The 21,676-nt window shown below is 39.9% G+C and overlaps 1 protein-coding gene across 1 annotated transcript in view; it reads right to left on the bottom strand.

The window, feature by feature from the left end:
• LOC122560134 (dnaJ homolog subfamily C member 5) overlaps window positions 1-21,676 on the bottom strand; it is a 66,063-nt gene that overhangs the window by 8,555 nt on the left and 35,832 nt on the right. The window contains exons 2-4 of the mRNA XM_043710417.2: window positions 16,636-16,748; window positions 8,936-9,149; window positions 5,733-5,907 (exon numbers count right to left, since the gene is read on the bottom strand). Of these exons, the coding sequence (XP_043566352.1) occupies window positions 5,733-5,907; window positions 8,936-9,149; window positions 16,636-16,742 (496 nt within the window). The 5' untranslated portion in view covers window positions 16,743-16,748. The remainder of the gene's footprint in view (window positions 1-5,732; window positions 5,908-8,935; window positions 9,150-16,635; window positions 16,749-21,676) is intronic.

Raw genomic sequence — 21,676 nt, 5'->3', positions numbered from 1 at the left:
GTGGGAACACTATTCCATGGTTAGTTCAGTCAAGCACCACTACGAAGGGGCACGGTCAAGTCCTAAGTTCCACCACATTCAAGCGATCATTTAAAAAAAGATAAGATGCTGGGTGGTATCTGGGCAATATTCTTAGCATCCTGAATATTAAAATTCCAATATCCACGAAGTTGAGGAAACAGATTTCAGGGCATATATTGGAAACTCTCAGAACACCATTTAATGTTAACCATAAATCGAGAGGAATGCGAATTAGGCTACCAAAGTATCAGCAACTTGCACCAATGAAATCAAATTTTACACGGTCAATCAAACTTCTCACACTGTCTTTTAGCAAAAATCATACCAGTGGTTCTTTTACAAACAACTTGAAGAAAACCTCCATTATTCAAATTGGCGTTTTACTCTTCTTACATGCCCAGGATGTGACCCGTTTTACAGATAAAGGCACTGTATACACACATTTTTAAAAAAAATTACACCTATACCAATGAAAATGGTGATAACGAGAACTATTAATTTATATACTTGGAATAGTGAGAACCACAGACTCTGGAGAATCAGAATGGAGCTGGAAAAGGCACAGCAGGTCAAGCAGAGAAGGGGAGTTGTTGTTTCAGGTTGGAAGCTTTTATCATGACCGGGGAAGAGGAAGGGGGCTGAGAAGGTGGGTGAGGTGGCAATAGATGGATCCAGGTAGGAGATGGCTGTGTGATTGATCGGTGGGAAGGGTGGAATGGATAGGTGGGATGGAAGAAGGGGCAGGGGCGCAGATTTGGAAGACTGCGAATTCTGTGTTGTAAGCTCTTGAGAGGAAGAGGAGGTGCTCTTCCTCCAGTCTGCCTCTGGTCTTGTGTTGATGGTGAAGGCAGCCCATAATGGACATGTCTTCAGGGGAGTGGGGCGGGGGGGGGGGGGGGGGGGGGGAAGGGGAGAAAAGAGTTGAAATGGCTGGTGAGGTTGACTGGAACGGTGGTTGGAGAAGGCCCAGGATGGGCATGTCTTCAGGCGAGTGGGTGTATATAGTCAGGGAAGTATATAGTACGCCCAAGTCTATAAGTTTGGCCTTAAAGATAAAAGGAGAAGGTGAGGACTGCAGATGCTGGAGATCAGAGCTGAAAAATGTGTTGCGGGAAAAGCGCAGCAGGTCAGGCAGCATCCAAGGAGCAGGAGAATCTACGTTTTGGGCATAAGCCCTTCTTCAGGAATGAGGAAGGTGTGCCAAGCAGGCTAAGATAAAAGGTAGGGAGGAGGGCCTTGGGGGAGGGTCATTGGGAATGCAATAGGTGGAAGGAGGTTGAGGTGAGGGTGATAGGTTGGAAAGGTGGTGAGGGTGGAGAGGTTGGGAAGAAGATTGCAGGCCAAGAAGGAGGTGCTGAATCAGAGGGTTGGCACTGAGATAAGGTGGGGAAGGGGAAATGAGGAAGCTGGAGAAATCTGCATTCATCCCTTGTGGTTGGAGGGTTCCTAGGGGGAAGATGAGGTGATCTTCCTCCAGGAGTCGTGTTGCCATGGTCTGGTGATGGAGGCGGCCAAGGACCTGCAGGAGTCCTTGGAGGAGTGGGAGGGGGAGTTAAAGTGTTCAGCCACGGGGCGGTTGGGTTGGTTGGTGCGGGTGTCCCAGAGGTGTTCTCTGAAACGTTCCGCAAGTAGGTGGCCTGTCTCCCCAATGTAGAGGAGGCCACATCGGGTGCAGCAAATGTTGTGTGTGGAGGTGCAGGTGAATTTGTGATGGATATGGAAGGATCCCTTGGGGCCTTGGAGGGAAGTGAGGGAAGTCAAAGGAATAGCTATAGCACTACTTCAATAATTATCTTGTCCTTTTACTGCATTTTGTTTGCATTTCTTCTATGAAGAGTAATGCCAATTGTCAAAATGAATCATCCCTCAAAATGGCAAAAGTAAACAGCCACAATAAATAAGCACCTGTTTTCTCTCCATGCTCCAGTAGAGTTACAGCACTCAAGCTATATTTAAAATGTACTACCCCTGGGAAATTTATCAGATGGATTTAGAACAGAAAAGTTTCTGAAAAGTGCTTGCTAAAAATCATTTAATAACATGAAGTGCCACACTAAAAAGGTTCCTGCCTCTTTTTTTTAAAAAGGAAAAGAACAAAGAAGAATAACCTTTGTTACAAATCAAGTGCTATTGTCAATGCTGGGACTTGAGGCTTAGAAAGATCACCTTGGCAACCATGTTATCGTAGAGATCCTTCCACAGAGTGCGGGATCATTTTGACTTTTATGCCACAAGTGCCCACTGATCGTTTAGATGCTACCAATAAGCTCTTAACTGGCATTTTGCAAGAATCCACAAATTCAATTAAAAGTAAAAGTTGAACAAAATAATTACGAAATGTTTATTTTCTAATTGTTGGACTTGAAATGTAGATTCTGATGGCAAAATTCTTTAATGTTGCGATTCTACAAATTGGGGTATTAAAAGAAAATATGGCACAACAATACATAGTTGCATCTACACTTATTGGCCTTCAAGATTTGCGAAAAGACTTTTAGCTTGGGTGCCAGTTATTGTAGTTATGGCTATGTTTGTCGAGCTGGGAAGTTAATTTGTAGACGCTTTGTTCCCTGTCTGGTGACATCTTCAGTAATCGAAGCCTGTGAAGCGCTGCTATACTGTGTTTTCTGGAATTTGTTTGGCTCCGTTCCTGCTGTTTCTGGTGGTTTGTTGTAGTGGCCAGTATATTGGGTCGGGGTCTATGTGCTTGTATGATAGAGTCCATGAATGAGTGCCATGCTTCTAGAAATTCTCTCTCTGGCTGACCTCTGTTTAGCTTGTCCTATGATCATTGTGTTGTCCCAGTCAAATGTGTGGTCCTTGTCGTTTGTGTGTATGGCTATCAGAGACAGCTGGTCATGGCATTTAGTGGCTAGTTGGTGTTCGCAGATGCGGATTGCTAGTTGCTTCCCTATTTGCCCTATATAGTGGCACGCTCAGTCTTTACATGGAATCTTGTAATTGTGTACAGAACAGATATCCCCTCAACTTCAACTGTAGATGCCTAACAAACAACTTGACAACCCAACACACTAACCATTCTACCTTATTTATAAAACGACTTAGAACTGACAGCCAGGGATCTCCGACCACTGGGATTCATGACAGCCCATGAACAGACAGCCACGCTCAGACAACAACAGATCGGGACAAAAGACCATACACCCACCATGTGCAAGAGTAGTGCAATTTACAAGATTCCATGCAAAGACTGCGTGAAACACAATATAGGGCAACCTAGCAAGTCGCACCCACAGAAACCAACTAGCCACTAAATGCCACAACCAGCTGGACCTAGTAGACACACAGACACACACCAAGGACCACAAATTCGACTGGGACAACACAACAATCATTGGTCAAACAAAACAGACGAAGTTAGAATGTCTAGAAGCATGGCACTCAGTTACAGACTCCATCAACAAGCACATAGACCGAGACCCAATATACTGGCCATTACAATGTACATCCAGAACAGATAGCCGGAAGCAGCAGAAACAGAACCAAATAAATTCCAGAAGACATTACAGCAGCACTTCATAGGGAGGCTCCAAAGCAGTGAAGATTTCATCGCCTGTCGAGATAATGCAAACATCTGCAAATCAACTTCCTAGTTCGGCGAACATATACACAACTATGACTTATTAGCCTGGATTTTTGCTGGACCCACAGTCATTAAGCCAACATAGATAGGAGTTGTGAATCTTGCAGAATTTGCATTGTAGCTCACTCCTACAGCAATTACCTGGGAAATTTAATTTTCTAATCAACAATTCCTCCATGCCTGGAGCTCCAATCGTTTCCATTTAAAATTGGAGATTGGAGGGTTCCGATGAAATAAAATAAAATAGTTACAGAGAAAAAGTCGGATTATTAAATACATAGCCTAACCCAAAGTAACTATTCAATAAACCCATACTTACCTGATACACACCGAACCAGCTACTCATTCTCCAGACTCCTTACACCCCCAACACATTGCTTTCGAACTCACTTCCTCTGGACTCTCCCGGAACTCCCCTGACACCACCCCTACCAATGCAACCTGAGCAGGTATCACTCCGCTGGGTCAGCCAACAAACCACCTCCCCTATTGAATGAGTCAAAATGTCCCCTCTGGACCTAATCCAACACCCTTCCACCCTTACAGGTGAACCCAACATAACCCCCCTCACCAGACTCAACATCTCCATATCCATCACTCACCTTCCCTGCAGCCCCCACACTGAATTCTCCCATTCATCCTAAATAGCGCATTACTAACCTTTACCACTTTGCAACCGACCCAAGTGGCATCCTACTAACCTAGCAGCCTGCGTTCCCAGCAGCCCAATATCACAATTACGTATTTGTTGTTTGACAGCAGCTGTCAAAGAGGTTATCAGGAATCTTAAATTTCAAAAAGGTAGCTAATTGCCTTCCTCTGACAGTTGTGCTACAACAGACGTGGTTACAATCTCCTCTCAGAAATGCAGAGCACCTTTCTTTTGTAAAAAATGTCCAGAGTGGCAATGTGCCCTCAGAAAATCTGGCCCATTGTTTTGTGATTTATGAATGCATAAACTATATTCTTAGCTTAGCTGAAAATGTGTTGCTGGAAAAGCGCAGGTCAGGCAGCATCCAGGGAACAGGAGAATCGACGTTTCGGGCATAAGCCCTTCCTGAAGAAGGGCTTATGCCCGAAACGTCGATTCTCCTGTTCCCTGGATGCTGCCTGACCTGCTGCGCTTTTCCAGCAACACATTTTCAGCTCTGATCTCCAGCATCACTTTCTCCTCCTATATTCTTAGCTTCCAAAGCATGACGGCCACCGTCAGCTGAGAAAACATCAGTGACTTGCTATCATTCCCAATGTTTCTGCACGATTGGTGTGCATCATTTTCCTTCCCCTGATAAATAACGGATATATTTTGCATAAGACTGCAAACACCACGGTCAACAACGACAGGCAAGTTTTAGCAACAAGTTAACTCCAATGGGTTGGGAATCAAATGCTCTAAATTCAAGCTGGATTGCGATAGCAGTTGGTTTCATATTGAAGGAGCACGTCGTACCAATTATCTCTGTCAGGATATCCCAGAGTACTTATTCAAAGACTTTAAAATACAGGTATTTTGCACCCAGCAAGATCCCACACTTCAGTAATTTTAAGTCAGCTGATTGGAGGGAAAATTAGCTAAGATACTGGCAAAATAGCTGCTCATTTTATACCCAGAATGCTTTACTACAAAAAGGTGCTATACAAAACAAATTATTGTTGTATTGTTTAATATTTTTGAAAGAATTGTTGCAGCAAACTCTAATCATTTTAGCAGTATCTAAGGCAGTGCTATGAACCGCATGACAGATACTTGCAAGCTGGCCTAAATAATGTATTCACATATAACAGTGCATTCACCGGCGCCAACAAGAGTCTTTTGGCATTCATAAATGTCAAATCTGCAAATTAATGGAGAACTTCGATCATAACGGAGATAGGTGTATGGTTTTTATAATGATATATGTTCATTTAAAGATACACTTTTCTCTTCAGGGTTTTGTTGATTACCCCAAGCAAAATTCAAATTGTTACACTACCTTACACTTTCAAAGTTAACCAAAATATGTTTTGACAGATGTAATAGTTCAGGCACTTTTAAAAAATACTAGCGTAAAGTTTCTCATCATCAGAAAGACTGCTTGATAATGAGAACCTAACTTCTACTATGTACCTCTTTCCAGGTCTGACTGTAACTGTGCCTCCAGATCTTCTGGTGAGACATAATAGTCGTGTTCCTCCCCCTCAGGAGGCTTCGGTTTACACTTCCCACAGCAGCAATTACAGCAGCAGCAGAGGCAGCAGCAGAAGTAGCAGCCAGTGATCACTCCACAGAAGACAAACAAAGCCTGAAAGAAAAGTCATTCACAGAAAGTTCAATCTCATGTGGGCTGGAACCAACCTGACAATATTTAAGTACCACAAATTTCCAGTAAATTCTACAATAACCATCAATTACTCTTTCAAACCTAAACTGTTCCTACGTTTAGAAATCTCAAACACAGATGCTGGTTTTAAGATATTTTCTAAATGATCTATTTATAGATTTATTACACATCTTTGGAGCAGGTGGTACTTGAATTTAGATCTCTTGGTTCAGAAGTAGGGATACTACCACAGCATCACAAGAGCCCTTGGGTGTTAGCTCTGAAGGCCCCCTTAAGTAGGTTGTCAAAACATACATTAGAATGGCAAATTTGATGAAGTGGCAGAAGGCTAAATGAATGTCAGTAACTACATCCCAGCAAAGTTCAAATTCTTCTATTTCTTCAGAACGGGATGGTAATATTGAAATGGATAATACATAAAAAGATTATTGGAAAGTTATGCACAAAAGCTTGAAAAAGATACAGATAACCGAAAATATTAATGTCCAGAAAGCAACTTAAAAGATTAAAACAATTTATTCCACATATAACCTCATGGATGACTGCAAGAGAAACTCAGTAACTAACATACGTGGGGAGTTCCAACTAAACATTCAGAAGCAAAGCATAGCCATTTGATTTTAATAAAGATGCTTAAAGAGTAACTGGTGGATACCAACAGAAAATACTTCAGGCCATTATCTTGTCTGAAATTTGAAATTCTTCAGAAGGTGCAAGTAATTTGGGGTTTTTGCCAAACGGATATGACTAGCTTATTGTACAGGTAGAAATAAAAAGAGGGTTAGGAGCTATAAAGCTATATACAGCTATAAAGGGGGAAAAGAAAAATCACATATTTGTGCTTTAAAATGTAAAACATTTAAATGGTAAAGTTTCCACTGGTTTGCCATTCTGCACCACATGTAACAGATAGACAGAATGCATACATACATCAGAATAACTGGATTCTAAAGAAATTTAAAATTAAAGCAGGGAAGACTCAAATTGGTTGCCTGGCTCCAGTCTAAAGCTTTCGAAGGTGACCTCTGTCCCCAATTTCCACGTTCTTTTATTAATGTGCTATGGTACTGATTGAAATGTGCAAACATTTATAAATCTAATGCAAAATCTGAACTGAACAGATTAATGAAAAATAGGTCTATATTCACTCGTTTGCACGGATTGAAGCATACAAAACAAATGGGGATATTTACTGATACTATCCTACCAAACCTGTGACCTCATGTCTTTTATTTGCTCAAATTGTCAATAATCAAGTATATTTAACCTAAATCAGTTTCCAAAATAAACTAGGGCTATTGAAGTGACTTGAAAATAAATAAACCTCAACAGGCACTGTCAAGTGAAAAGTACGCGGAGAATACAGGATATCTAAAAGGCAAAATGTAGATTTTGCAGCTTCTGATTCAAAATCAATGCGAAAACCTGTTTATGAAAACCAAACAAACTACTTTTAGGTGCTTTTTGAGGGGAATACAGCCTGGAGTGGTCCCTTGCTTGTTTCGCCTCACATGCCATAGGAGGGTTTACATGTTTAGAAAGTAGAAAGGGTCTAGGCATATATCACATCCAAAAGAAAGTGGCCCTGACTGGTGTCTGCCAAAAGTTTGCGCTCAAGAGGCTATTAAAATGCAGCAAATATTCTCAGTTTATTTATTGTTTAGCTGGCCTGGAGGTATAAAAAAAATTGTAAAATTTTGAAGGTTGGAGCTTTAAAGACAACAAAATTGTCAATCTAGGCAAAGGTGGTAACGCTGTCTGACATTTACACACGCATATAGCTGATAGAAACTTGTAATTGCTATCAGAGAAACCACACTCCTTTCAGGGTGTAGTGTTGCAGTTGTTGGAGATGAATTGTCATGAACTTCAACTTTTTATACAGTATTCTTAAAAAGCAACAAGAATGCAAAGCCTTATTGAATCTCATGAGTTTTTAAAGAGACCATGCCAATAAGGTTCAACACATTCTCACCTGCAAAGTTAATTTCCAAAGAATATTTTAAAAATTCTGTTTCTTTTTAAAATGCGAATTACAAATTTACGCTAGATTAGAGTCCCTACAGAATGGATACACACCCTTTGGCCCAACAAGTCCACACTGACCCTCCGAAGAGTAACCACCCAGACCCATTCCCCTAACCTATATTTATCCCTGACTAATACACCTAACACTACAGGCAATTTAGCATGGCTAATTCACCTGACCTGCACATCTTTGGATTGTGGGAGGAAACCAGAGCACCCAGAGGAAACCCACACAGACATGGGGAGAATGTGCAAACTCCACACAGATGATCGCCCCAGACAGGAATCGAACCCAGGTCCCTGGCGCTGAGAGGCAGCAGTGCTAACCACTGAGCCACCGTGCCTCTCAAGTTACAATTAGGTTCCACAAGCTTCATTCCTGATGAAGGGCTTATGCCAGAAACATGGACTCTCCTGCTCCTCAGACCCTGCCTACTTTTCTAGCACCACACAACTCTAACTTCATCCAAATTAATGCTGGAAATCAAAAACAGAATGGTGTTGAGTCTTATTCTGATGAAGAGTTATACTGAACTTGAAGCATTAAACTCCATTTGCTCGCTAGACACTGTAGGATTAGAGTTTCTCCAGCATGCTCAGTGTTTCTTTCTAATTTGATCTGTTGTGTATATGTCCTAATCTTTATTTCACTTTCTGTAAAAATATTAAAATGCAGATTATAAAGTCTTATTTGCTTTATTAGTATAAAGCTTCAATCAGGTCGACTGATTCACTAGTCAGCCTGCCTGCATTAGACCCAGCATATTGTCAAATTCAAAATTATGTTGAAATGGAGGAAATGGATATTCTACGGCTCACCAAATCTTTCTCGGTCATCTTTTCTTTGAGGCCAGAGGCAACTGCTGACCTTTTATTGCTGACTGCAATGCTTTAGTAGCCAGGCGTCTTAGCAAAGGATTAACATTTTTGCTCAAATATTTCATATATTATAAATCCTCACCTTTGCCCACCAGCTAGACAGGACGAAATACGTATTTACATTCTCCTCACCAAACTGTTCTGCCACGTAGAGACCCAATGAGCCATACTTATCATAGATATTCCGTTTTGTCGCATCAGTCAGAATTGCATGAGCATTGTTTATTTCTTTAAATTTCTCTGATGCTTCAGGGTTATCTGGATTTTTGTCAGGATGGTACTTCAGTGCAAGTTTTCTGTATAAAAAGGCAACATATACAAGTAGTTAGGAAGAGTAATTCACTTATGTGAACACCAAAGAATGGTGCAACTTTTAAAACTGTTTCAATCTTGTTATCATAACTACTAAAACTCCTGCTCAAGTTGCATAATAGATTGATCGTTAGATAGGTAGTGTCAGGAGTTATTTTTAAGAACTACTGACTTCAGTACATTACATACATCAGTACATTCAGCACATTGTACAGTACATATCTTGTGAAATTTCTTTCCAAAGTTATCTGCACTCCAACACAGTACACTAATATCCACTCTGTGGGCATCCATTGATAGAATCAGGGCCCTGAGCTATTGTGAAACCAACAAAACATCTTGATCTTTCACCCAGGCATGCATTTCCACACTAAATATTCACTGTAAAGACAAGTAAAATAATGGACAGCAAGCTAAAGGAGTAAGTTTTATTCAAGATGTTGCATTTTAAAAAGGGATTTAGGGGAGGATGGTTGGAGCTTAGTATGGAGCCAATTAAAAAAACAGCCAAATGGCAACGGCAGCAGTAGCTTCTTACATTTATAGCACTTTTGATGGAATGAGTTCAGAGATGCTTCAGGAGCATTATAAAACAAAAATATTGCACTAAGGAGTTACTATGTTAAGTAAACAAAACATGCAGTCTTTAACTCATTAAAAGGAACAAAGAGGGAGCGAGTGAGGTAGAGAAACGGACAAACAGTAGTTCAGAGCTTGAGGCACAGTCACTAAATGGAGAAAATGAAAATCAACAGGCCAGAATTGGAGAAGAGCAGAGGTATCCCAGAGGGCTGTTGGGCTGGAGGATATTACAAAGATAAGGAGGCAAAGACCATATAGGGATTTGAAAACAAAGTATTTTAAAAATTGAGGTATAAATTTAATGTAGGTTACTGATCAGTGGGACAGGTCATTGAGGAAATGGAGTCTTGCTGAAACTATACAGGTGCTAGTTAGACCACACCTAAAAACGCTGTGGGCAGATTTGGTCCTCTTATCCAAGAAAGGGTACACTGGTACTGGAGGCAGTCCAGAAATAATCTTATGAGGAGAGGCTAGAGGCCTTTAGAAGAACAAGAAGTGATCTTATTGAAAATAAGATTTAGACGCTGTTTTCCCTGTGGGGCAGTATTGGACCAGAAGGCATTACCTTAGAGTAAAAGATTGTCAAGTTCAATATAGTTGACAATAAATTTCTTCAGAGGGTAGAGAATGCTGTAGAAGTTGGGTGGACAAATATAATTCAAAGCCAAGATACATATTTTTAGCTAGTAAAAAAATGAAGGGTACTGGGGAAAGCACAGGAAATTGCTGATGTGAATCAGCAGATCAGCCACTATCTCACTGAATGATGAGCAGACTTGATGAGCTGAATGGCCTTCTTCTGCACAAACATCTTATAGTCTTATTAATGAGCAGAGATAAGTCAACAAATGGTTGGTGAACTTTCAGTAGTGCAAATAAATGGAATGTGACGGAGAGGATTTGGCGTCAGAAATTTAGATTAGGACTGAATAGGGTGCACAGGTTGTGAATATTTAACAAGGAAGGCTAACACACAGATGACAGGAAACACCAATATCTCAAAACTGAATTTTAAAAATACAAAAAAAAGGGAGGGCAAAGGATAGGAAATTGGAACTTAAAGTCTGTAGTTGTAAACCAGTGGGAGCCTGTTCTCCTATCACACCATTTTAAAGCTAACTTAGTAAAATACAAAACTGAAAAACCTTCTTGGTGAGCACAATGCCCATATCAAAAAGTGAAAAACTGAAGAATCAGCACCTCAAAAAATTAGATGGATCATATCTAACTCAAAAGAACTTATGCTGCAGCCATTACTGTGATCAGTTTCATTGCATTTCATTCCCAACAGTCAGAAATGTACAAACTACTTCTAATTTGCAAGCAGCAATTAAATGTTGTGGTTCTGTTCGCTGAGCTGGAAATTTGTGTTGCAGACGTTTCGTCCCCTGTCTAGGTGACATCCTCAGTGCTTGGGAGCCTCCTGTGATCTTTCCTCCGGCATTTGTAGTGGTTTGAATCTGCCGGTTTCACCACTACAGATGCCGGAGGAAAGATCACAGAAGCGCTTCACAGGAGGCTCCCAAGCACTGAGGATGTCACCTAGACAGGGGACGAAACGTCTGCAACACAAATTCCCAGCTCGGCGAACAGAATCACAACAACGAGCACCCGAGCTACAAATCTTCTCCCAAACTTTGAGCAATTAAATCTCATTTTAACTCAAATTGTATGATTCATTCAAAGTTGACCTGCCCCATGTCAAGACTAAACTACAAATTGGCTTTGCAGTTGTACGATATACTGACTTTTACATTGTAATACACAATTATAAAACAATGTTGCCTGGCAAAAACACTTTAGTATCAGAATTAAGCATTTTGAAACCAATTTGTTGTTTAAATTCACCTCATTCTTCAGTTGATCACAGAATTAGAATAGGTGATTCAATTTAATATGCAAAGCCAAAAACAATTCTAGAGGTTAATGAAAACAACTAATTTATTTAAGAATGCAAGGCAAAGCCTGAGAACTATAGACCTGCGAATCTGACTTCGGTGGTGGGTAAGCTGTGGGAAGGGATTCTGATAGATAGAATCTGTATATATTTGAAGAGGTAAAAACAAGGACTGCAGATGCTGGAAACCAGATTCTAGATTAGAGTGGTGCTGGAAAAGCACAGGTCAGGCAGCAACCTAGGAGCAGGAAAATTGACGTTTTGGGCAAATGCCCTTCATCAGAATATATTTGAATGGGCAAGGAATGATTACAGATACTCAACATGGTTGTGTGTGGGGGAAATAGTGTCTCAGAAACTTGACTGAAGTAACCAGGAAGCAACCAAAAAAAAGATTGCTTACTTGGATTTTAGTAAAGCCTTTAACAAGGTTCCACATGATTGACTAAGTAGTCAAGTTAGATCATATAGGATTCAGAGTGAGATTGCAAATTGGATTTAAAAAGTTTGCTGAGCTGCAGGAGACAGAATGGAGGAGGACAGCTATTTTTTGCACTGGAGGTCCATTACCAGCTGTGGTCCACAGGGATCAGTGCTGGGTCTACTTTTGTCTGTCTGTCAATTATATAAATGAGTTATGAAAATATAGAAGGCATGGTAGTAAGTCAGATGACATCAAAATTGGTGGTATAGTGGGCAGTGAAGCAGGTTATCTAAGAGTACAAGGATCTTGATCAATTTGGTCAATAGGCTGAGGAGTGGCATATGGAGTTTAATTTCCTTAAATGCAAGGTATTGCATTTTGATAAACAAACCAGGACTTATTAGGATTTGGGATGTCGCGTTGAAGTTGTACAAGATATGGTGAGCCCTCTTCTGAAGTGCAGTTCTCATTGCCCTGGTAATAGGAAAGATACTACTAAGCTGGAGAGGGTTGACAAAATATTTACCAGGATGTTGCCAGGAACGGAAGTTATAAGCAGAGGTTGGATAAACTGGGACATTGTTTTCCCACTGGAGTGGAGGAGGTTGAGAGGTTACCTTATAGAGGTTATAATATTATTATGGGGGGGGGGGGGGGGGGGGGGGGGGCATAAAATAAGGTGAATAGCAGGTGCCTTTTTCCCTAGGATGGGAAATTTCAAGACTAGGGGGCATATTTTTAAATAATTTTCCTCTCATCTTTAAAGACATGATTGACAATACTTTATCTTAAAAAAGGCAGTGACTTGTGTGTGGAATAAATTTTCAAAAGAAATGGTGGATGCAGGTACAGTTACAATGTTTAGAAGACGTTTAGATAAGTACGATTGAGAAATGTTTGAAGGGATAGTTTAGTTTAGGATTAGGGTCGACATGGACTGGTTGGACCAAAGGGTCTGTTTCCATGCTGTATGACTCCAATTCAAAGACACCAGCATAGAGAATGAAATTGACTGTACTGTGCACGTACAGTATCTCAAAACATATACTTCAGTGAATAAATTGCACCCTCTAGTGTTTTGTTTCGTAGTGACAGTATTTAATACCATATCAGTAGTACTGAAATTGCAAGGCTTCTCCATTATACCACAAAAATCAAATTCTTATCTAAGAAAGAAGGTCTAGAGTTGAGCTTGCTCAGTCACCAAGATAATGGTTGACCTCTTTCCACAATTCCATCTTCCTGCATTTATTCCCACAATCTGTAAATCTATTAGCACCCTAATATTTACATGTATTGAATATACATCTAGATGGGTATATCAATAGAAAAAATGTAAAGTTCTCTGCAACAGAGGATTCCAAAGACACTCAACCCTTTTGACAATAAAATTTCTAATTTATTTTAAAATAGCAACCCCTCATGTTGAGTCTATTAACTGGCATTCCAGGTTCCCAGCCACTGGATGCATTTTCTCAACATCAGGGAGAACTAGCCATTTGGATACAGAACTGGCTTGAAGGTCGAAGATAGAGGGTGGTGGTGGTGGGGGTTGGAGGCCTGTAACCAGTAGAGTGCCACAAGGATTGGTGCTGGGTCCACTACGTTTCGCCATTTATATAAATGATTTGGATTTGAATATAAGAGGCATAGTTAGTAAGTTTGCAGATGACACCAAAATTGGAGGTGTCATCTGCAGTGAAGAAGGTTACCTCAGATTACAATGGGATCTCGATCAGATAGACTAATGGGCTGAGGAGTGCCAGATGGAGTTTAATTTAGATGAATGCAAGGTGCTGCATTTTGGGAAAGCAAATCTTAGCAGGACTTATACACTTAATGGTAAGGTCCTAGGGAGTGTCGCTGAACAAAGAGACCTTGGAGAGCAGGTTCATAGCTCCTTGAAAGTTGGGTCAACGGTAGATAGGATAGTGAAGAAGGCATTTAGTATGCTTTCCTTTATCAGTCAGAGTACTGAGTATAGGAGTTGGGAGGTCATGTTGCAGCTGTACAGGATGTTGATTAGGCCACATTTGGAATATTGTGTGCAATTCTGGTCTCCTTATCAGAAGGATGTTGTGAAAACTAAAAAGGCTCAGAAAATATTTACAAGGATGTTGCCAGAGTTGGAGGATTTGAGCTATAAGGGGAAATTGAATAGGCTGCAGTTGTTTTCCCTGGAGGATGGGAGGTTGAGGGGTGATCTTATAGAGGTTTATAAAATCATGAGGGGCATGGATAGGGTAAATAGACAAGGTCTTTTCCATGGGGTGGGGGAATCCAGAACCACAGGGTATAGACTTAGGGTGAGAGGGTAAAAGATGTAAAAGAGACTCAAGGGACAACTTTTTCATGCAGAGGGTGGTACGTGTGTGGAATGAGCTGCCAGAGGCTGTGGTGGAGGCTGGTACAATTGCAACATTTAAAAGGCATCTAGATGGGTATATCAATAGAAAAAATGCTGGCATATGGGACTAGATTAGTTTGGGATATCTGGTTGGCATGGACAAGTTGGACTGAAAGGTTTTTTTCCATGCTGAACATCGCTATGATGCTGCTGCATTCCAATAAGGACTGCATATATTTAATTAGCCCAACTGCCATTTTCCAAAATGGCAGAGACCACAAACTCAGTCCACTAAATTGCTCCTCACAGACTAACTTGCTCATTCTAGGAATCAATTTATTCATGATTCTACTTCCTATGAACAAATATACGGGCAGGGATTGGGGGAGGGTGGAGCAAAAAAGACAGAAGCAAAGCCACAACCATGTTCCATTAGAAAGAACAGAATGGCAGTTTTGTTCTGACAATAAAATAAAAAAGAAATAGCAATTTAAAAGAAAAGCAGAAATTGATGGAAAGGAGAGTCAATATTTCAGATCCAGTAATCCTTCATCAGAACTATTTACCAGTTTTGAAGGCGGGTTACTGGACCTGAAACATTGACTGTTTTCTCTCCACAGATACTGGCAGATCTGAGTTTCTCCAGCAATTTGTTTCTGTTTTAATTCTAGTTCTGACAATCTTCAGGGCAGAGTCAGAAAGAAGTCTCAAGTTGCTTTAGCAGTACTTAATGTTTTTAGAATTAACTGAGAAAAATCAACATTTGTAACCATTGGAGGGAGACAGAGAATCACAGTGCGAATATGCAGAATGTCACTGATAGGAAAGACTTCTGACCTCATTAGAAGAGTAAAAAATTCTGAAACGAAGATAAGAGCAATATTTCAAAATCAGATTTTGTGGTTATAAAAGGATATTGTTGGAAAAATGGTTATGGAAAAATGGTTACTTTTGCTATTGGCTGGTCAGGACTAGATCTTTCCAAAGTGCTTTACGCAGATTTGGTTCATTTTCCTTTTGTGCAATACACTTGTAATACTTAGATGGATCACTTGAACTGCCACTGTATACACGGAAACAGGCCAAGTGTTGGAAAACATAACTAGGATAGATAGGTGCTTGATAACCCAACTTGATTGGGTTGAAGGTCTCTTTCTATACTGTAAAACTAACTCTAAAGAATGCTACATTGTTGTAGAATAACACTATTTTACCATGATTTAATGATTCTGTGATACGACATTACATCATCTAAATTTCAATGACTATAACTAAAACGACCTATCTTCCTACAATATAGTTGACTAGTCATGATACTGTTCTTTCGACATAAAATCTGCTCATTCTCAATCAAAATCCTTATGCATCATTGTTTCAATCTTCAAGTATAGAAATTGGAAGTTGAATTGAATTAAAATAGAAGTCATCTTTCCTTATTTGCACTCTCTCCCTTAGGGCGAGGAGGAACACAAGAATGACTGGCTACCTATACGAACAAGGAAAGAACACGTCGCTAAGGGGAGCATCACAGTCAACTAAGAATTTAAAAAGAATACAAATGTCAAGGTTGGGTCAGTTTGATACAAACTAGGGAGGTTTATTTAATCAGAGTTTTTGAAGCAGCAATTGTGAAAATGAGATGGGCTCATCTTCTTCGAAACCATGGTGATAATTACTGGAAGTGAAAGAAAGGCAGTCTCCAAAGATTCAACTCCAGACAAATACTTCAAAAATCAAAGTCTCAGGCTTTGAAAGAAAAAACAACCTTTGCATAAGAGTCTTCAAATTGTGCGAACAGCAGCATTTCATTTTGAACTTTGTTCCAAGAACCTTTTTTAGCCCGGTAAAAAGAAACTACATGATAATGATTATTCACATATTTAACTGTCTGGTTTAGCTACTTATCAATTTGGGATTGATTATCTTAAAGAAAGACAAGCAAAAAGCATCTTGCTTTCTCAGTTTGAATTTACTAATTTCTTAATAATCTTAATGAAAATGAGCTACAATGTACTTCACTTGATCACATTTCTGATTAGCACTCATTCTACCAGATTTATTTTTCACCATTTGTGGTGCAATGACCTGTCAATATTTGTTTCACAGGCCACACTTTCAGGTGTCATAGCTCTGAAAGGCAACATGGTAAATAAATACTGAAGATGAGGTGTAGATATCACATTATTTGTGACATTCCACATTATTTGAATGCTTTACCTGTATGATTTCTTAATGTCTTCTGGTGTAGCATTTTTGTCAAGTCCCAGAACAACATATAATGTTTCCCCTGAGGTGGACAATGAGCGCTGCCTTTGGTCAGCCATTTTACACTAACAGAGGAGAGAAAAAAAAAGTTGATGAGAAAACACAAATGGTCGTTTCTCAGCAAATGTAGGTTTAATTCAAATAGCATTTTCAAAGCACAGTGAATTTTAACCAACTGGAAATGTGTTACAGTAACATGGTTTTAGAAACTGTTAATATTAAAAAAGAAACAAATTTAGAGAAAATTGACCTAATCTTTCCAGTGCATTCTCTCTGTACTGACTGATTACAACTGCATCCTGTAATGCTTAACATGGATACCTCCAAAACTGTAGATTATGGTAAAATGCATTACATTGAATTAATTAATTATAATGGATTGTCTGTAATATGATGTACAGATTTCTGTTTTTACTGTGTATTTTACAAGCTATATTCTGCATTATTGCATTAGAAATTGAAATGTAAGAAGTTGTGGAAGGAATTTCAAACTACATTTGAATGTTTGCTATTTGCCCAGAGAAACATCCTGAAAATCTATAAACATCTATCAAATTGAGACAAACTATCTCCCTGCATTCATCTGCAAAACTGTACAGAGGTGGATTTTACTCCATGTGATCAACACATTTTATGGGCAGGTGCAGATTGAAGCTACCAACACCACACAATGCCCCTTCATTAATTTTACACTATTGCAGCCAATACATAACACAAAAAACAGTAAAACATATACCTTTATACGTATTGGTTACACATTTACAATAACCTTTAAATAAATAACATGCTTCCACTGTGTTGCGATTTTTAACTAGATTTTGATTTCATAAGTTTTAGGTTAAATATTCAACGTTTTTGCCATCATGTCCATCTTTTGTGTTTTACAAGAAGTGATTTGGATTTTCAATGCACTTATTAGAAAAGATGCACATTGTTATTTATCACTAATGAAAACAATGTGCTCAAATTAAAATACCAGCAGACAGACATTCAAGATGTTACAGCATAGCTTTCCCCATGAGTAAAAACAATTTAATATTCATCATCACAAGTATTCTGATGGATTTATATGCAAGTCATCATTACCAGAAAGTACTTGCCCATATTGCTGGCTGCCAGTAAAAGTCTTGAAAATCAGTAAGTGACAAAACAAAAAGCTAGAACATAAAGAGACACACCATGCTGACAAGAAACAATACTGAAAATGCAAAATCATGAAGTTCAAGATTTGCGTGAAGATTTGTAGCTTGGGTGCCAGTTGTCATAGTTAGGAGTAGATTCTCCGAGCTGGGAAGTTGATTTGCAGAGGTTTTATCCCCTGTCTAGGTGATATCTTCAGGGCTTTGGAGCCTCCTGTGAAGCGCTGCGCTATGGTGTCTTCTGGAATTTACTTGGTAGTCCATTAGGTGCCCCATTGATCTGTTCATAAATTTGGTTGTTGAATGTGAAGGGTGTTATCTAGTACAGGTTTAGTAGTTTGAGCATGCAGTCCTTCTTGATAGGTACCCTCGTCTTGTTGTCTGTTCTGCCTGTCCAGGAGGTTGGCTACTGTCTCTCTGGCTTGAGTTTTGTCATTTGAAGTGAACAGCGCCGTTACATCAAATGAGCCCATTGCTTTGTCTTTGTCTATGTTTATGTTCTTGACATTGACTAGGAATTCCTGTGATGATTGCAGAGAGTGTTTGGATCTGCTAAGAAGATGTTTCAGTTGTTGTTTGAGTTCTTTTGTCAGTTTGTGTGATGGAATTCCTAGAAGTGCCACCATAGGTCTAAGTGGTATGTCTGGTTTATGTACCTTTGGTAATCAGTAAAATCTTGGGGTATTGTTTCCTTCTGGTTTCATTCTTTATAGGTCAATCCTGGTTAACAGTCCGCATACTCAAACTATTAGACTTGTGCTTGATGACACACTTCACATTCAACAACCAAATATATGAACAGATCAACGGGAAACCTATGGGCTCAACCACCTCCAGGCTCATAAATGAGAAAAGTATACAAGGTATGACCAGGTGGGGAAAGAGTTAAGTTTAGGGTTGCTTGACAAAGGTTCAGCTAGCATAATTTTGACCAGATAAGAAACTGCAGTAAACAATGAGGTGCTGGAGGAAAGGGTAGTGGGTTAATGAGGTGAAAAGCGTCCATTATGTAATACCAGTTAACAAGGATAAGAACATCCACTGTATAATGCCAGATGGTTTAAACATTACTGCAATGCTTGCTGATTGCAACAGTCACCCAATCAACATTGATGCTGCCTTATTCAGATGCTGCAAGTAATTATATAATTCCTTAAGAATTTGCTGTTCAAGAGAAGACCAAGAATTGAGAGGCAATCGTTTCTTCTCCCTCCAGGGCCCGGAATAAAGATGAAGGAGGTAAAGCTATACTGGTCTCTGGGTGTTTGTTTTGACTGATACGGAGATAGAGAAATGGGACGACAATAGCAGAAGCAGTGATATAAAGACGAGTTTCAAACAGCCCTCACACAAATCTGACCCAAACTCTGGATCAGACATCTGGACAACACTTGTGTAATTAAGTTAACAGAGATTGAGAACACACCAATACCATGCTTACAGAGATCAAATTTACGAGAGAGGAGAAAACCAACTATCAACTCCCATTCCCAGATATGGTGGTAGAAAGAACACAGAACAGTGAATGCACCACAAAAATAAAAATGTACAGAAAAGCCACACACACACTGACCAGGTCCTGAACTACAACAGCAACCATCTAAACATACACAAAAGAAGCTGTATTAGGGCCCTGTTCAAAAGTGCTGCAGTGATTTGTAGCCCTCTCGACCTGCAAAGAGAAGAACACCTCTACAGAGCCTTCATCAAGAATGGATATCCCAATAACTTCATCCATAGATGCCAAACAAACAAAGACTAGGACATGCCATGATCCAACACACTAGCCACACTACCTTACAGAAATGCCTCTCAGAACTAACAGCCAGACCTCTGGGATTCATGGCAGCCCATAAACTGACAGCCACACTCAGACAATTCTCACCAGGACTAAAGATACTATACCCATGTGCAAGACTAATGTAATTTACAAGATACTGCACAAAGACTTCACAAAACATTAGGAAGGAACAAACTGGCAGACAACTAGAAATCTGCATCCATGAACACTAAATGGCCACTAAATGCCACGACCAGCTGTCCCTAGTAATCATGCATACAGAGGACAAGGACCACAAATTCGACAGGGACAACACAACGATCACTCAACAAGTAAGCAGAGGACAGCCAGAGAATTTCTAGAAGCATGGTACTCATCCACAGACTCCATCAATGAGCACATTGACCTGGACCCAATATACCGGCCACTATGCCAAACAACTGGAACTGGCAACCGGAAGCAGCAAGAATGGAACCAAATAAATCCCAGAAGAGACATTACAGCAGCACTTCCCAGAAGGCTCCAAATCACTGAAGAGGTCACCCAGACAGGTAGCACAACATCCACAAATCAACTTCCTAGCTTGGCAAACATACATCACAAATTACTGTGGCTGTGGGTATCAAAAAGTGAACAACAAAGGGAAGTAACTGACATGCGTGCAGTATGAAATATAAAGAACATTTGGCAAGGATATCAAAAGGAAAAAGATCTTTCTTGACCAACTTAGTCAATTTTACTTTTAAACAAGGTAACAGAGACAATGAAAATGCATTTTGTAGAATCTACCTGAACCTTCAAAAGACATTCATAAAATGTCAGACAACCTGTAGTTGGGCAAATAGCCAATTGGACTGGTAGCTAACTTCATTTAGATAGAAAACAGTGAGAGTAAAAGGGGTAGTCATTCTGAGTAATAGATGGGAAATTCCAGAAGGATCACTGCTGGAATCAATGTTTCTCGAAATTTACGATGATTTGAACTTCAAAACCAAAAGCCATTTCTAAATGTGGTGCTGCCTTTTGAATTGTTTGCTGCATCTGTATATAAGCTTGCAGTGACATATGAACAAGGATACAAAGGTCTCTTTGGACAAATACAATTTCCAGTCTCTCATCATTTAAAAAAAATGCTCTTCACTTTTGTTGCTCCTCAAAATGGATGATCTCAGTTATCCACATTTACATTCCATTTACTGGGCTCTTGTTCACTCACTCATCTGCTCTAAATCCCCTCTCTGCATCCTCTCATTCATTCCCATCAGGTTTTTATCTTTAACAAACTTGGAAAAATTACAACTGGCCCCACATTCAAACATCGGTATGGATTGTGAAACGTTGGAGGACAAAGCCCTGATCCTGAAGGTACCTCACTTGTGGCAGACAGCCAATTGCGAATGACATTTATTCCTATTCTTTGCTTGTGGGGAAATGTTGTTTGGACGTAGATGATCAGCCCTGATCCAGAACGGCAGAGCAGGCTTAAGGGGCTGAATAGCCTACTCCTGCACACATGTTCCAAGAAACATACTCACTGCTGTGTCGTTTGGATGCTACAAAACCATTTGACTCCTGACCTCGTTAAAACTTTGGCCCAAGCATGAACAAGGATTGAACTCCAGAGGAGGGGAGAATGACTGCCTTGGAGATCAAGATAGCGGTTGACTGAGTATGTCATCAAGGATCCTTGAAAAACTGGAATCAATGGAACCAGAGTGAAATACACTGCTCGTTGTAATCATATCTTGCACAAAAGATCATGCTCATGCTTGTTGGAAGCCAATAATTTCAGTCCCAGGGTATCACTGCAGAAGTTTCTGAATGTAGTGTCCCAAGTCCAACTAACTTTAACTGCCTCAATCACCTTCCCTCCATCAGGCTGTTCTGTATCATTCACAACCTCCCAAATATTAAAGTAGTGCCTGTGCGCATGTGCAGCAAGACCTGGGCAACCTCCAGGGTTGAACTATTGAGTAGCACAAATGCTAATTGCTAGTTAAGTGGCAGGCAATGAATATCTCCAAGAAGAGAATCTAACAGCTTCCCTTTGATGTGCAATGGCATCATCACTGAA

Source organism: Chiloscyllium plagiosum, unplaced genomic scaffold, assembly GCF_037043375.1.
Source record: "Chiloscyllium plagiosum isolate Xiang-an unplaced genomic scaffold, Cpla_swu_hap1 HiC_scaffold_15, whole genome shotgun sequence".
NCBI classification, from domain to species: Eukaryota; Metazoa; Chordata; class Chondrichthyes; order Orectolobiformes; family Hemiscylliidae; genus Chiloscyllium; species Chiloscyllium plagiosum.
This window is presented reverse-complemented; position numbering and strand designations above follow the sequence as displayed.